This window comes from Coenobita brevimanus, chromosome 20 (assembly GCF_032717465.1).
Source record: "Coenobita brevimanus isolate Jiangsu-jjx chromosome 20, ASM3271746v2, whole genome shotgun sequence".
Classification (NCBI taxonomy): domain Eukaryota; kingdom Metazoa; phylum Arthropoda; class Malacostraca; order Decapoda; family Coenobitidae; genus Coenobita; species Coenobita brevimanus.
In genome coordinates this window covers 17,717,675-17,732,704 of record NC_136973.1, presented here as the reverse complement: position 1 = coordinate 17,732,704, position 15,030 = coordinate 17,717,675, and the positions used below count along the sequence as shown (strand labels likewise).

General features: G+C 41.9%; 1 protein-coding gene across 1 annotated transcript in view; it reads left to right on the top strand.

The window, feature by feature from the left end:
- Positions 1-278: 278 nt before the first annotated feature.
- The window catches only part of LOC145391920 (putative neural-cadherin 2), a 441,690-nt gene continuing 426,938 nt past the window's right edge, over positions 279-15,030 (top strand). Inside the window, 1 exon segment of the mRNA XM_080266411.1 lies at positions 279-339. Coding sequence (XP_080122537.1) covers positions 291-339 — 49 coding nt within the window. The 5' untranslated portion in view covers positions 279-290.

Sequence of the window (15,030 nt, the reverse complement as noted above, 5' to 3'; positions counted from 1 at the left end):
AGTGAAATAAGAGAAAAAAGGGAAAAATACGCTAAATCAGGAAGAAAAACAAAAGGGTAACGAAAAGGAAGGAAAGTTAAAAAAAATCCAGAAAAGGCAGAAGAGTTTAACGAGGAAGTAAAAGGTAATGAATATAAAAAATGAAAAGTCAAAGAAAATGGAGAAACTGTGATTACCGGTGACTAAAATAAAAGTGAATAAAGGCCAGTAAAGACGCCTAAATAAAGGAAAAAGAGATAAAGGGGAAGAAAAGAGCCAGGAAGAGGAAGGAAAATAAATCGCCAAGCAAGATGGACCCAGGGAAAATATTTCAGATCATCACCAACAGCACATTATTGGGTGAGTACTGACTGGTTCTCTCTCTCTCTCTCTCTCTCTCTCTCTCTCTCTCTCTCTCTCTCTCTCTCTCTCTCTCACTAAGTGTCATGTATAAGCTAAGTAAATCATTCGGAGGAAGCAGGAATTTATTGAAAGATATAACTCTCTCTCTCTCTCTCTCTCTCTCTCTCTCTCTCTAGGAAATAGGAATTTAGTGAAACAATGCCATACTACTGAAGCTGTCGAGAGATGTAAACGTGTCCTCCTCCTCCTCTGCTCCAATATCTCTTCCGTTTTCTTTTATTTTTCTTACGCTCCCACCCCTTCCTCCTCCTGCTCTTCTTCTTCCTCTTCCTCCTCCTGCTCTTCTTCTTCCTCTTCCTCCTCCTGCTCTTCTTCCTCCTTTTCTTCTTCCTCCTCTTCTCCCTCCTCCTCTTCCTGAAGCAATCGGCTAATGAAGTCAATGGCGTTCGTCCTGGGGTTTGATAAGTTTTTTTCCTAGGACGAAGGGGGCTGTCAGTGCCTCCCTTACCAGCTGTCAGAGAGAGCTTTGTGGCGGAGAGGGTCACTATAATTGAGGATGATTTGGCTGTCTAAGAACTTGCGCCCTAACACCTCTTCCTTACCGATTTATTTCTGGATACGACTGGCTAATGTCGTTTTGTAGTTATTGATGATGAGTATGGTGATATTAGAATGATTAGGTGATGATGATGATGATGATGATGATGATGTAACACCGAAGAGGAAGGCATGATGTACGGTAATAAGCAAAATAAATCGCTTAAGAAAAATGGTTAGGGAGCTTCCGTAATTGTAGAGAATATGGGCTTTGGAGTGGATGGATGGATGGATGGATGGATGGGTGGATGGATGAGTGGATGGGTGGATAGATGGATGGGTGGATGGATGGATGGATGGGTGGATGGATGGATGGGTGGATGGATGGATGGGTGGATGAGTGGATGGGTGGATGGATGGATGGGTGGATGGATGGATGGCTTGATGGATGGGTGGATGGATGGATGGGTGGATGGATGGATAGATGGATGGGTGGATGGACTGATGGATGGGAATAAAAGTCGATGGATGGAATGGATGGACAACAGTATCATATAAAGGCATCAATATGCTGGCATTCGTCTGCCTTGGTCACCTAATAACGGCTCTCTTCGCTGCTCGATCTCTGGCAGCCTCCTTATGCAGTCCCTTATCGCTGAGTTCACACTCTATGGTCTCGTGTCATGTCATTTTTCTAGTATGCCTCTCGCATCCCAACCCTCGACGTTCACATTCCTTGCCTTCCGCACCCAATTGTCATTCTCCATCCTCTCCACATGCCCAAAACATCTCAGTCTACCCCTCCTCATCACAACACCAATACACTCCAGTCCCATCCTTCCCCTCAACTCTCTACGTGTCCAGACCATCTCACTCCACCCCTGCTCATCACAACACCAATACACTCCAGTCCCATCCTACTCTCTACGTGTCCAGACCATCTCACTCCACCCCTGCTCATCACAACACCAATCCATTCCAGTCCCATCCTTCCCCTCAACTCTCCACATGCCCAAACCATTTCAATCTACCCCTCCTCATCACAACACCAACACACTCCAGTCCCGTCCTTCCTCTCAACTCTCCGCATACCCAAACCATCGCAATCTACCCCTCCTTATTTCAGCACCAATACATTGCAGTCCCATCCTTCATCTCAGCACTCCACATGCCCAAACCGCCTCAGTCTACTCCTCCTCATCACAACATCAATACATTCCAGTCCCATTCTTCCTGTCAACTCTCTACATGCCTAAACCATTTCAATCTACCCCTCCTCATCACAACAAAAATGAGATGGATGGATGGATTAATATGTGGATGTATGATTGGATGGTTGGACAAACGAACATATCCAAACTCATCGCATATACTCTCTTCACCATCCTATTTATATCCATGCTCTTCAAGTGACTATGGCAACTAAGCACGCTCTCTTCAGCTCTCTCGACCATCAGATTCCATTCTCCACATCTTTCACGAATCCTACTTCTTGTCCTATCCACCCTCCACACTCCACACACGTTCGTCAAGATTCCCACACCTTTCTAACTCTTGAATTCTAGTTTTCATGCCAAGCTAGAATCACACACCCATGTATCTGTGTGGGTGTTATAGCATTTTTACTCTAACTTGGCCTAAAATTGCCATCCCATGTTGAATGCAGAGCTGTAATTAGAGGATGACCCAAAAATATGATGCTAGTCATGAAGAAGTGCTATGGAAAGGATGTGGAGCCGTAGTATTGCCATCTTCTGCCACTGAGCTACGTGAAATAGCCTGCAAAAGGACGAAAATGTGGGCCAAGGTAGAGTAAAACCAGTAATCTCATTATTGTTAACCTCAGCCTTCGTATCAAGGCTTTCATAGCACCGTCCACTCTTCTTTCCTCCTTCTCTTTATCCCTCTTTCCCTTTTCTTCCTTCCTCCCTCCTTTTCTCCCTTTCTACCTTTCTTCCTAACTCCCTCCATTGCATCATTTCTCTGTCTCCGTTGTTTTCTGTCCCCTCCCCTCCCTCCCTTCCTCTCTTCTCCATTGTTTCCTGCCTCTCCCTCCCTTCCTTCCTCCCTCTCTACCCCTTTATTCCTTCCTCCCTCTCTACCCCTTTATTCCTTCCTCCCTCTCTACCCCTTTATTCCTTCCTCCCTCTCTACCCCTTTATTCCTTCCTTCCCCTCCCTTACTTCCGTCCTCCCCCTGCCTTTCTTACGTCCTCCCCCTGTCCCTTTCTTCCTTCTTCCCTCTCTCCCTTTCTTTCTTCCTCCTTCCCTCTCTCCAGTTCTTCATTCCTCCCTCCCTCTCTCCCTTCCTTTCTCCCTCTCTCCCTCTATCCCTTTCTTCCTTCCTTCCTTCCTCCCTCTCTTCATTGTTTCCTTCTTCTCTCCCTCTCTCCATTGCTTCCTTCCTCCCTCTCTTCGTTGCTTCCTGTCCCATTCCTTCCCTTCCTCCCTGTCTCCCAGCTTTATTCTCTCCCTCCCTCCCTCATTCGTCTGGAGGTAGTGAAAGGGAGGAGGTTGAAGAAGGAGAAGGGAGGAAGAAAAGGAGATGAAGAAAACAGGAGGATCTTTTCTCTCTCCCATTCTTTCTCATCGGTTAAGGAAGCTCCCTAACACCTCTTCCTTAGTGATTTATGTTTGGATAAGGCTGGTTTATATTCTTTTGAACGCTATTAATGCAGAGTCTGGCGATATTAGAAGGATTTATATAACACAGAAAAGGGTGATAAGGTGTAATAGACAAAATAAATCGGTTAGGAAGAGATGTTAGGGAGCTTTCTTAACCGACGAGAACAATCATCAATTTAATCTACATTCTCTCTCTCTCTCTCTCTCTCTCTCTCTCTCTCTCTCTCTCTCTCTCAAACAGTCAATTTACTCCTGTCTACATTAACTTTCCCTCCCAATCATCAATTCTCTCTTATCTACATTAACATTCCCTCTCAATCATCAATTTTATGAGCATTAACATTATCAGACAATCAATTTATTCTCATCTACATAACGTCATCAATTTACTCTTACCTATATTAATTTTCTTTCTCAGACAATCATCAATTTACTCATCTCTGCATTAACTTTCAGTGGACGAAGCTCACAGATACTAACAAAACTATGGGCCAGTATGTAATATCCTGTTCAATATTAATCAGTATTTCAATATCATCTGCATACATCAGATGTGTGTGTGTGTGTGTGTGTGTGTGTGTGTGTGTGTGTGTGTGTGTGTGTGTGTGTGTGTGTGTGCTTTGTGTTTGTGTTTGTGTATGTGTACTTGTTTGTCATTGTATATTTTAGCTTGTGTGTGTGTGTGTGTGTGTGTGTGTGTGTGTGTGTGTGTGTGTTTCTTTGTACTCCTTTATACTTCTAAAATTCCTCCATTGTTGCTTTTCATCTCCTCCTTCCTTCCTTCCTTTCCTTATTCTTCGTCTTTACTTCCTTCTATCTCTTCTGTTTTCTTTCCCTCCTTCCTTCCTCCTTCAGCTTCTCGACCCCTCCCATTATCCCTCCTTCTCCTTCCTTTTCATCCCCATCTCTCTCCTTCATTCACACCCACCGCCTCCAGAGTCAGAATTTGCTACTTTCCTTCTTAGCTCCTTCTTCATCCTTCCCTTTCTTCCTTCCTTCATTTATCCATTCTTCCTTTCTTACCTTTTCTTCCTTCCATCCTTCATCCTTCCTCTCCTTTTTCTTCCTTTTGTCGTTTATTTTTTCCTTATCACAATTACTGCTTCCTTCATCATTTCTTAATTCGCTTCAGTGTTCCTTCCTTTCCACTCTTCTCTCTCTCTCTCTCTCTCTCTCTCTCTCTCTCTCTCTCTCTCTCTCTCTCTCTCTCTCTCTCTCTCTCTCTCTCTCTCTCTCTCTCTCTCTCTCTCTCTCTCTCTCTCTCTCTCTCTCTCTCTCTCTCTCTCTCTCTCTCTCTCTCTCTCTCTCTCTCTCTCTCTCTCTCTCTCTCTCTCTCTCTTCTCCGCTCTTTTTTCCCCTCTTTTCTTCCTTTGCGCTTCCTTATGCTGTGCCTTCTTCCTCTTTTTGTCTTCCTCCTCCTCCTCTGTTCCATTTTCCCCCCTGCTCCTTCTCCTCCTCCTCCTCCTCCTCCTCCTCCTCTTTCCTTCCTTCCTTCCTTCCTCCATATTCCCTTCTCCTCCTCCTCCGCTTCTTTTTATTTGTCTGCGTCTTCCTCCTTTTTTATCCTTTCTCTCCCTCTTTATTTTCTTTCTACGCATCCTGTAATATTTGGTGATTTTAATTTACCAGTTCTGCAATGGGAAATCCTTTCCTTGCGCACAAGGTAAGACCTATATACAAACCTGCAGGAAAGTTCATTGTATCAGTTGTCTATTAGCCAACACATGGTGCTAACATCCTAGATCTTGTCCTATCCACATCGCAAAATTTTTGCTACTAATGTTATTTGCGAAGAATTTAGTACAAACGATCATCGCATACTCACTTTTAACCTTAAATTCAATTAAGACATTACCAAGGCCAGTTTGTGAGAAAGTGCCCAGCTATATGAGAGCTAATTTTGATATATTAAAGGCAATTGTAGATGCAGGCAACTGGCATCCCATCACTGAAACGTTAGATATCACTGATGTATGGCAATATTTTACAAATTCACAACAGTGCTGTCAAGTTATGTATTACAGTGCACAACACAAGGATGGCCAAAAATTCAAGACTAAACTGGTGGAGCTCCAATATTAAACACTCTGTCAGCTAAAAGTCTTGCTTTAAAAAATAACTCCACAAAGAGTTAAAGGGACAAAAACAAATATTGATGCTCTTAGATGGAAAACCAAAAAAGTTACCGTGATGAAATGCAGTAAGAAAAACCTTGAGGCAGATATTGCCAGAAGCAGTAAATTAAATCCCAAAGAATTTTTCAGTTACGTCAGAAGCAAAAAAGTAATAACTCCTACAATCAGACCCTTAATGACAGATAACGGAGAGCACACTGATATTGAAACTAAGATGTCAGCATTCTTAATACTTTCATTCCATCAGTATTTACAATGCAGTAGAAAATTACCCATGAGATTCCTGAAGTCTCCCCAGTTCCTGTAGGGGGGCGCGGTAGCACAGTGGTAGAGCGCCGGACTCGTAATCGGGGGATTGCGAGTTCGAGCCTCGCCCGGGCTGCCGTGCCGGGGGTGGTAGCTCGCTCCTGTAACCCTAGCGGGGCTATATAGTCCAATACAGGGCTTAGCTCGGGGGAACTCCATTTCCCATTTCTCCCCAGTTCCTGTAGAAGAGGGCAACTTAATCGATGATATTACAGTTAGTGAAAGTGATGTACTGTACTACTTGCAATCAGCAAATGAAAGGGAAATAAATAAATATTCCATGTGTATTAGAGGAACTATGGAATGAAATATCAAAACCTTTATCTGAACTTTTTAACTTATCACTTAAGAGCAGTTAGGTGCCACACGAATGGAAGCTTGCAAACGTAACCCCAATATTCAAAATGGGTAAAAACGCACAACCAGAAAATTACCGCCTAATTAGTTTAACGTCGGTGGCATCCAGATTGCTTGAAACCATTATCAGAGACAAGTTTGTGAAACACTTAGAAACAAACAACCTCACCAAGGGTTCGCAACATGGTTTTCAGAATAATTACTCCTGCCTCATGAAGCTGTTGGCCTTTTTCAGTGATATACTGGTACTGTACTGAACATACACGACGAGACGAAATCTGTTGACGTTGTGTATCTCGATTTTCAAAAGCCTTTTGAAAAGTTCCACACAAAAGACTACTTCAGAAGTTAAGGGCACATGGGTTCAGTGACAGTGTGCTCGGGTGGATCGAAGATTGGCTGACGAGATGAAAGCAGAGAGTAGTAATTAAAGGTAAATAATCAGAGTGGATAGATGTTACAAGTGGAGTGCCACAGGGTTCAGTGTTAGGTAATATTCTTTTAACATACAGCACACAAATTTCCATATTTGTAATGATACTAAAATAGGTAACAGAGCAGATACAGCATTACAGAGGCAGGCAATTCAGAGACATTTTGATCAACTGTTTAATTGGGCTCAAACATGGCAGGTGGATTTCATTAATAATATATGTAAAGTGCTAAACATTGGCAGTGAAAACGTAAGGGCTAGTTATAGAATAATGTCCTATTTGATAAGGTAAACCATGAAAAGACTTCAGAGTAATAACAAATGATCTGAAACCAAGCAAACAGTGTACAGAGGCGGTGAAAAAGGCAATAAATTGATTCGATTCATAGGTAGAGGATTCGAATATAAATCAGAAAAAATCGTCTTCACTTTGTATAATTCCTTAGTACGTTTGAGCCGCTTGGAGTATTGCATTCAGTTCTGGCCACCATATTATAAAAGAGATATGGAGAAACTTTAGTACAGCAAAGGGTGACATGATATCTAGATCGAAAAATAAACCATACGAGGAGCGTGTAGAAGCCCTGAATCTCTTTACCCTAACTAAATGCAGCTTATGAGGAAATTTAATTCAAGTATTCACAGTATTCAAAGGACATGATAATATGGCTGTCGATAAATACTTCACGGTAATTGCGGGCTCTTGGCCTTTGGTTCCTTCTTCCTTGCATTAAAAAGAAAAGTAGATCACTCAAATTACACGAGTACTGGAGGTAATGGGAATAAAATTATTGGCAAACGATTTTAGTCTCTTGAAGCTAAGCATTTCTTCTTTAATAGAGTTTTGAGTATATGAAACAAATTGCCCTCTTGTAGTAAACTGTGATACATTTCTAATATTTAATAATCGTGTGTGTGTGTGTGTGTGTGTGTGTGTGTGTGTGTGTGTGTGTGTGTGTGTGTGTGTGTGTGTGTGTTTGTAGATAACTGTCATGTAACCCTCAGCCAAGTATGTTCACTCCTGGATAACACTTTTGTTGTATATACAGTATATATATTTTTTCCTTTTTCAGAGCCTGGATGTTACAACCGCAGAACAACATCGATAGATAATGTCTGACTTAATATTACATTCCTTTTCGTGTAGATAGTGTAGAATAAGATTTCCTATCCCCTCCTTCCTATAAAATATTCATGACAGTTTTTCTATGCTGCATGGTGGTCCTTCTCACTGTTTCCTGTCGGTTTCAGATGGAGGGTTTGGTTGGGGGGGGAGCCTTCCTGCTTCTATATCCTTGTCTGTAACAGATAGAATAATTTTTTTTTTTTTTTTTTTTTAACAACCTTCTCTATACCAGACAGCCGCGAAAGCACTAGCAGGGCTGTTGCTGTTTGCTTTCCTTTGTACTCGTGTGTACTCTTTCCTCCTCCTTTTCCTTCACTTCTCCTCCCATTTTTCCTCCTTCTTGCCACTCCATTCTTTCCATCTAATTTTCCTCCTCCATTCTCCTTTTACCCCCCCCCCTTTCACCTACCTCCAGACGAGTGAGAGGGAGGGAGTGAGGGAGGAAGGGAGGGAAGGAAAGATGGAGGAATGGTGGTAGGACGGAAGGGAGAGAGAGAGAGAGAGAGAGAGAGAGAGGAATGAAAGCAGGGAAGAGACAGGAGGAGGAGGCAAGGGAAAGAGGAAGGCAGGGAGAGAGAGGGTGGGAGGAAGCAAGGGAGAGGGGGAGGAAATAAGCAGAGGAGAGAGGTAAGAAGGAAAGGAAAGAGAGAGAGAGAGAGAGAGAGAGAGAGAGAGAGAGAGAGAGAGAGAGAGAGAGAGAGAGAGAGAGAGAGCGATCTTGCCAACTGTGACCACGAAAATCATGAGCCGCGAAATAAATCTCCCTGGATGGTCTCCGACGCCGAATTTAAAGCATCGTAAAATCTCGTCTTTATCTTGTGCCTATTGTGACCACGAGAGAGAGAGAGAGAGAGAGAGAGAGAGAGAGAGAGAGAGAGAGAGAGCGATCTTGCCTACTGTGACCACGAGAGAGAGGGAGAGAGAGAGATCTTGCCAACTGTGACCACGAGAGAGAGAGAGAGAACGATCTTGCCTACTGTGACCACGAGAGAGAGGGAGAGAGATCTTGCCTACTGTGACCACGAGAGAGAGAGAGAGAGAGAGAGAGAGAGAGAGAGAGAAGAGTAGAGTCAACATCATCCCTAACGAATATCAACACCCAGGAGATATACACATTTATATATATCAGTTTTATTGCAATAGAAAAACTGAAGAAATAGCCTATATACCAATAATAAATACCACCCTCTTAATACCACTACACCAGTCCTGTATGCGACAGCCCTGGTATGTATTCAATATGGACGGTGGGTGTTAGCGCCGAAGTTGTGACATGTGAAGGTGTGTAGTACGTAGGATTGCTGGGTGTCGGTGAACGGGGTGTGAAACTTGTGCCCAGAGTCACACACACACACACACACACACACACACACACACACACACACACACACACACACACACACACACACACACACACACACACACACACACACACACACACACTCATTCTACTTCTTCCTGTCTTTAGTCATGCTCTTCTCATTCTACGGCTTCTATCCTCTTCAGTTGAGAACGCTCTCTAACACCTTTTCCTGAGCGATTTATTTTGTTTGCTACATCTTACTTATACCGTCTGTGTTATATAAATTTTCCCAGTGTCGCCATATTCTGCATAAATAACGTACAGGAGGACATTAACCAGCCATATCCAAAAATAAGTCGCATAGGAAGAGGTGTTAGGGAGCTTCCTTAACCGATAGGAATACGGGCACTTGTCTTCCTTGTCCTCCTCGCTGTCTTCACCCACCATTTGTCTTCCTCCCGTCGCCCAAATTAATGTAATTTTTCTTCTTCCTGTAATTTCTCTTCCTTTAATCTCTTCCTGTATTTTTTTTCTTCCTTTAATCTTGTAATTTTCTTCCTGTAATATTTTCCTGTAATTTTTCTTCCTGTAAATGTTCTTCTTCCTGTAATTTTTTTCTTCCTTTATTTTTTTCCTGTAATTTTTCTTCTTCCTGTTATTTTTTTCTTGTAAGTTTTCTTCCTGTAATTTTCCTGTAATTTTTCTTCTTCCCGTAATTTTTTTTCTTCCCGTAATTTTTTTTCTTCCCGTAATTTTTCTTCTTCCTGTAATTTTTCTTCTTCCTGTAAAATGTCTTCTTGTGATTTTCCTTCCTGTAATTTTTCTTCTTCCTGTAATTTGTCTTCTTGTGATTTTCCTTCCTGTAATTTTTCTTCTTCCTGTAATTTGTCTTCTTGTGATTTTCCTTCCTGTAATTTTTCTTCCTGTAATTATTCTTGTAATTCTTTCTTCTTCCAGTCCATTAATTTAACGTAATTTTACTTTTGTCAAATATATTTTTCTGCCAAGCTCTGCCCTCCAGCCTAATTGTGATGTCTTGCTTGACTGTGTGTGATGTCTCTTGTGCGATGAGTTGAGAGAGAGAGAGAGAGAGAGAGAGAGAGAGAGAGAGAGAGAGAGAGAGAGAGAGAGAGAGATGCGAGACAGAGGATATTGAAGAGACATTAAGAGGAGAGATGAGGAAGGAAAAGAGGAAGGAAAGATGAAAACGTGTGTGTGTGTGTGTGTGTGTGTGTGTGTGTGTGTGTGTGAGAGAGAGAGAGAGAGAGAGAGAGGGCAGGATGAGAGAGATGCGAGACAGAGGAGATTGAAGAGACATTAAGAGGAGAGATGAGGAAGGAAAAGAGGAAGGAAAGATGAAAACGTGTGTGTGTGTGTGTGTGTGTGTGTGTGTGTGAGAGAGAGAGAGAGAGAGAGAGAGAGAGAGAGACAAAAGGGGAAGGGCGAAAATATTAAGGAGGAACCAGAAGAATAAAAAAATATAGCCAATTAAAATTAGTTGTTGCAAAATCAGTGAAAAGGGATGAGGAAAACGTGGAAGGCAGAGAGGAAGGAAGGAAGGAAGGAAGGAAGGAAGGAGAGGAAAGAAGGAAGGAGAGAAAGGGAGGAAGGAGAGAAGGAAGGGAGGAGGAGAGAAATGAAAAAGGTAGACAAACATAAAGAAAAAAAAAGAGAATTGGAAAGAGAGAGGATGAAAGTGAGGGTATATGAAAAGAGAGGAAAGGGAGGGGAGATAGGAGGAACGAAGGAAGGAAGGAAGGAAGGAAGGGAGAGAGAGAGAGAGAGAGAGAGAGAGATGAACAATGCTCTCCAGTTCCCCTTCCATCATGCTGCCTCCACAATCAATGTTCATTTCACTCGTCGCTGGAGATTTCTCCTCGGATTTCGTCTGATTTTCCCGGATTTTATGAGTCAGGAAACGGATTAACACTGACGATGCCCTGTTCTCTCTCTTTTTCCTCTCTCTTTCTCTCTCACCTCCGAGTTGTCAGTAAATACAAAAGTTTACCCTAAAGAGCCTGTAATGACGGCACGTTTTCTATCCTGTTGTCTATTTAGTTGGCTATTAAGTGATCATTAATTGATAGTGAGAGAGAGAGAGAGAGAGAGAGAGAGAGAGAGAGAGAGAATGTATGGGGCAAGCAGGAAGGAAATGAGAAAGGAAGTGAGTGAGGAATCATAGAGAGGAAATGAAATGTGTGTGTGTGTGTGTGTGTGTGTGTGTGTGAGAGAGAGAGAGAGAGAGAGAGAGAGAGAGAGAGAGAGAGTGTGTGTCTGGGGAAAGTAGGAAGGGAATTTGAAACGAAGTAAGAAATCATGGAGAGGAAATGAAAGGGGAAAAGCAGAGAGATGAGGAGAGGAGGAAAGAAGGAGGGAAGGAAGAGGGGAGGAAAGAAGAGAAAAGAACAGACGAAGAAAGAGAGGAGGAGGAGGAGGAGGAAACATGAACCAGGACGATAGGAAGGGAGGGAAAGGGAGGAAGAAATATATAGAGGGAGGAGGAAAGATAGAGTGACAGGGAAATAAAGGAAGGAGGGAGAGAAAGAATGAAAGGAGACAGAGAGGAGAAACGAGGGTGTGGGTAAGAGATGAGAAAGAGGGGAAAAGTTTTAAAACGATGAAAAATAGGAATACAAATAGGAATACAAATAGGAATACAAATAGGAATACAAATAGGAATACAAACTGGAATACAAATAGGAATACAAATAGGAATACAAACTGGAATACAAATTGGAATACAAATTTTACGACAATGGGATTAAGGAAATGAAGGATATGAAGTATAGAATAAAACAGAAAATGAATGGAGGAGTGAATACAGGAGTGAAATGAGTACAACATATGAATATATAAGACAAAAGTGTTGAAATGATAGCACTGAGGGAGCAAGGAAATGAGAATGATGGAGAATAAAACTGGAATTAGTAAACGTAATAAAGAAATGGCCATGTGGAGGGGATGGAGAGTGAGAGACTGACGAGGAGTGTATGTGAGTGAGGTGGTGGTGGGGGAGAGGGAGGGGGAGGCCAGGGATGAGTTGGAGGGATGGATTGGAGAGGTATATGAAAGATGGGGTGTGTGAGCTGGGAACAGGACAATGAAATGGCGGGGAACACTCGACTTGGAGACGGTTTGTTTGTGGCCACCCCTTACGGGATTAAGGAGTCTGGCAATAGACAGACAGAATAAAGAAATGACATCACCCGATAGAGAAATGAATGGAGAAGGAAGTGGAGAGGGAAATGAGTATAACACAGGATGATATAAGAGAGGGAAAGGAAACTAGAAATGTAAATTGGAAGGAGGGTGAGAAGGGAAATGTAATAAGAGATCGAAGGAAGGTTTGGAGATGACAAATTTGATGGCATTAACGACTGGAACGATTTTGTGAGGGAAGGAAGGAAGGAGGGAGGGAGACAGGGAAAGAAGGATGGAAGGAAGAAGAGGTTGGAGGGAAAGGAAGATAAGGATACAGGAGGAAGGAAAGAAGGAAGGAAGAATAAGTTGGAGGGAAGGGAAGAGAAGGGTAAATGAGGAAGGAAGGAGGGAGGGAAAAAGGATGGATGGAAGAAAACATTGGAGGGAAAGGAAGAGAAGGATAAAGGAGGAAGGAAAGAAGGAGGGAAGGAGGAAGAAAAAAAGAGGGAATGAATATAAAGATAAAGGAGGAAGGAAGGAAGGAAGGAAAGCTATAGGAAGGAAGGAATGGTAAAAGTATGGGTAAGGAAGGAGGAAAGGAAGAGGGGAGAAAATAATGAAGGATTAATGAAGGAAGGAAGGAATGCGGGAAGAGTCAAGGAAGGATTACGAGAGAAATACAAATGAAGGAATTAATGAACATGAGGTAGAGTGAAGAGAGGGAGGGAGGAAGGAAGGAAAAGAAGGAAGACGGGATAGGAAAGACGGAAAGTTAGACGCGGGAAGGAAAGAAGGACTGTAGAGGAAGGAAGGAAGGAAAAATGAAGGAAAAAGGGGATAGGAAAGAGGGAAAGAAAGAAGCTGGGAGAAAAGAAAGACAATAGGGGAAGGAAGGAAGGAAGGAAAGAAGGAAGGATGGAGGGAGGGAGTGGAGGAGGCAAGGAAGGAGGAAAAGATGGATGGATTGATGGATTGTAAGAAGGGAGGAAGGAAGGTAGGAAGGATTGAGTGGAAGAAAGATGAAAGGATGGAGTGAAGAGAGGAAGGGAAGATAAAAGGAATGAAATGGGAAGGAAGGGTAGAAGGGAAGAAGGACTGACTGGAAGAAGGAAGGAAGGATGAAAAGAACGAGAGGGGAAAGGAAGGAGGAATTACAGTTTGTGAGGAAAATTGGAAATGAGGAGTGAAGAAGAAACTATTAAAATTTTGAGACATAGAAGGTAGAGTAGACGAGGGAGGATAGGAAAGACAAAAAAGGAAGAAGTTCAAAGTTCAAATAATTTTTCTCCAAAAAATGTGGTTATTCTTACAAATCGGTATACAAAGTCACAGACAAAAATAGTCATGTCATATTCGATACATGATAATATCAACTACAAATCACTTAAAATTAGTTTAGATTAAAAAACATGTAAGCTTCCGGAATGAGTGATATCAGTAGGTAAATTATTCCACAGTTTGGGTCCTAGTATGGTGATGACTCTGACATCAGAGTTTGTTCTGGCTCTAGGCACAAAAAGGTTATTTCGCTGTCTTGTTGTACTGGCTGTGTTTGCACTGACAGTGGACAACTTTAGATACCACTCAGGATAAAAACCATTGACAGCCATATAATCAGTGGTACATCTGTCAAAAATATGTTTATCTTTAATCTTTAACCACTTTAATTCCTTTATGATGGGGGTTACATGGTCATACTTTCTTGTTCCCCCAATAGCTACTTTAGCTGCAAAATTTTGTAGTTTCCGAACTTGGTGAAGTAAGGTATTATTTGTCGTACCCCATATACCTATACAGTAATTTATTATGCTAAGAACTAGAGATTGTACAACAATTTTTCGAGTTGACTCACCAAAGTTTTCACTTATTTGATTTATGAACATAAGTGTTCCCATGACTTTCTTACTTAATTCATTAATATGCACGTCAAAAAGCATATATCTGTCGATGTAGACACCTAGATTTTTTACACTAGTGCTCGGGTAAATGTGTTCGCCAGAACAATTTATGAGTGTTAGGAGGATATGTGATAGAAGTCGTCTATTACCTATGAAGATACATTGTGTTTTTCTTGGATTTAGCATAAGTCCATTTCTAAGAAAATAATGTTTTGCAATCCATAAGGTTCCTTCTGTTTTGGAGATAAGAGCCTCGAGATTATTTATAGAGTCAGCCTGGAGAAATTGGGTTTCATCAGCATATTGCACCAAAGAACATCCATTTATACTCTCAGCAAGGTCATTAACATAGATGGTAAACAAGACAGGACCAGGGATTGAGCCTTGAGGGACCCCATAAGCTACATTCAGTTCACCAGATATAGTGTTGCTCAGGCGGACAGACTGAGTCCTATTTTCTAGGTAACTTTTGAACCAGAAGCAGTCAATATTAAGCTTAGCACATATACTTAAAAGAATGTCGTGACTAATACTATCGAAAGCTTTGGAGAGGTCACACAAGGTTAACAGTGTAACTTGCTTAGAATCCATGTTATCATATATATTATCTGTTATGACAGTAAGAGCTGTCTCGGTGGATAATCTAGGACGAAATCCATGTTGGGTATTAGACAGTGATTTGTTAGATTCCAAGAAGTGTATGAGCTGATTGGCAACAACCTTTTCGAGTACTTTAGAGACAATGGGCAATAGTGAGATTGGTCTGTAATTGCTTACATCATTTACATCGCCACTTTTATAGAGAGGAAGTACCAATGCATGTTTCCA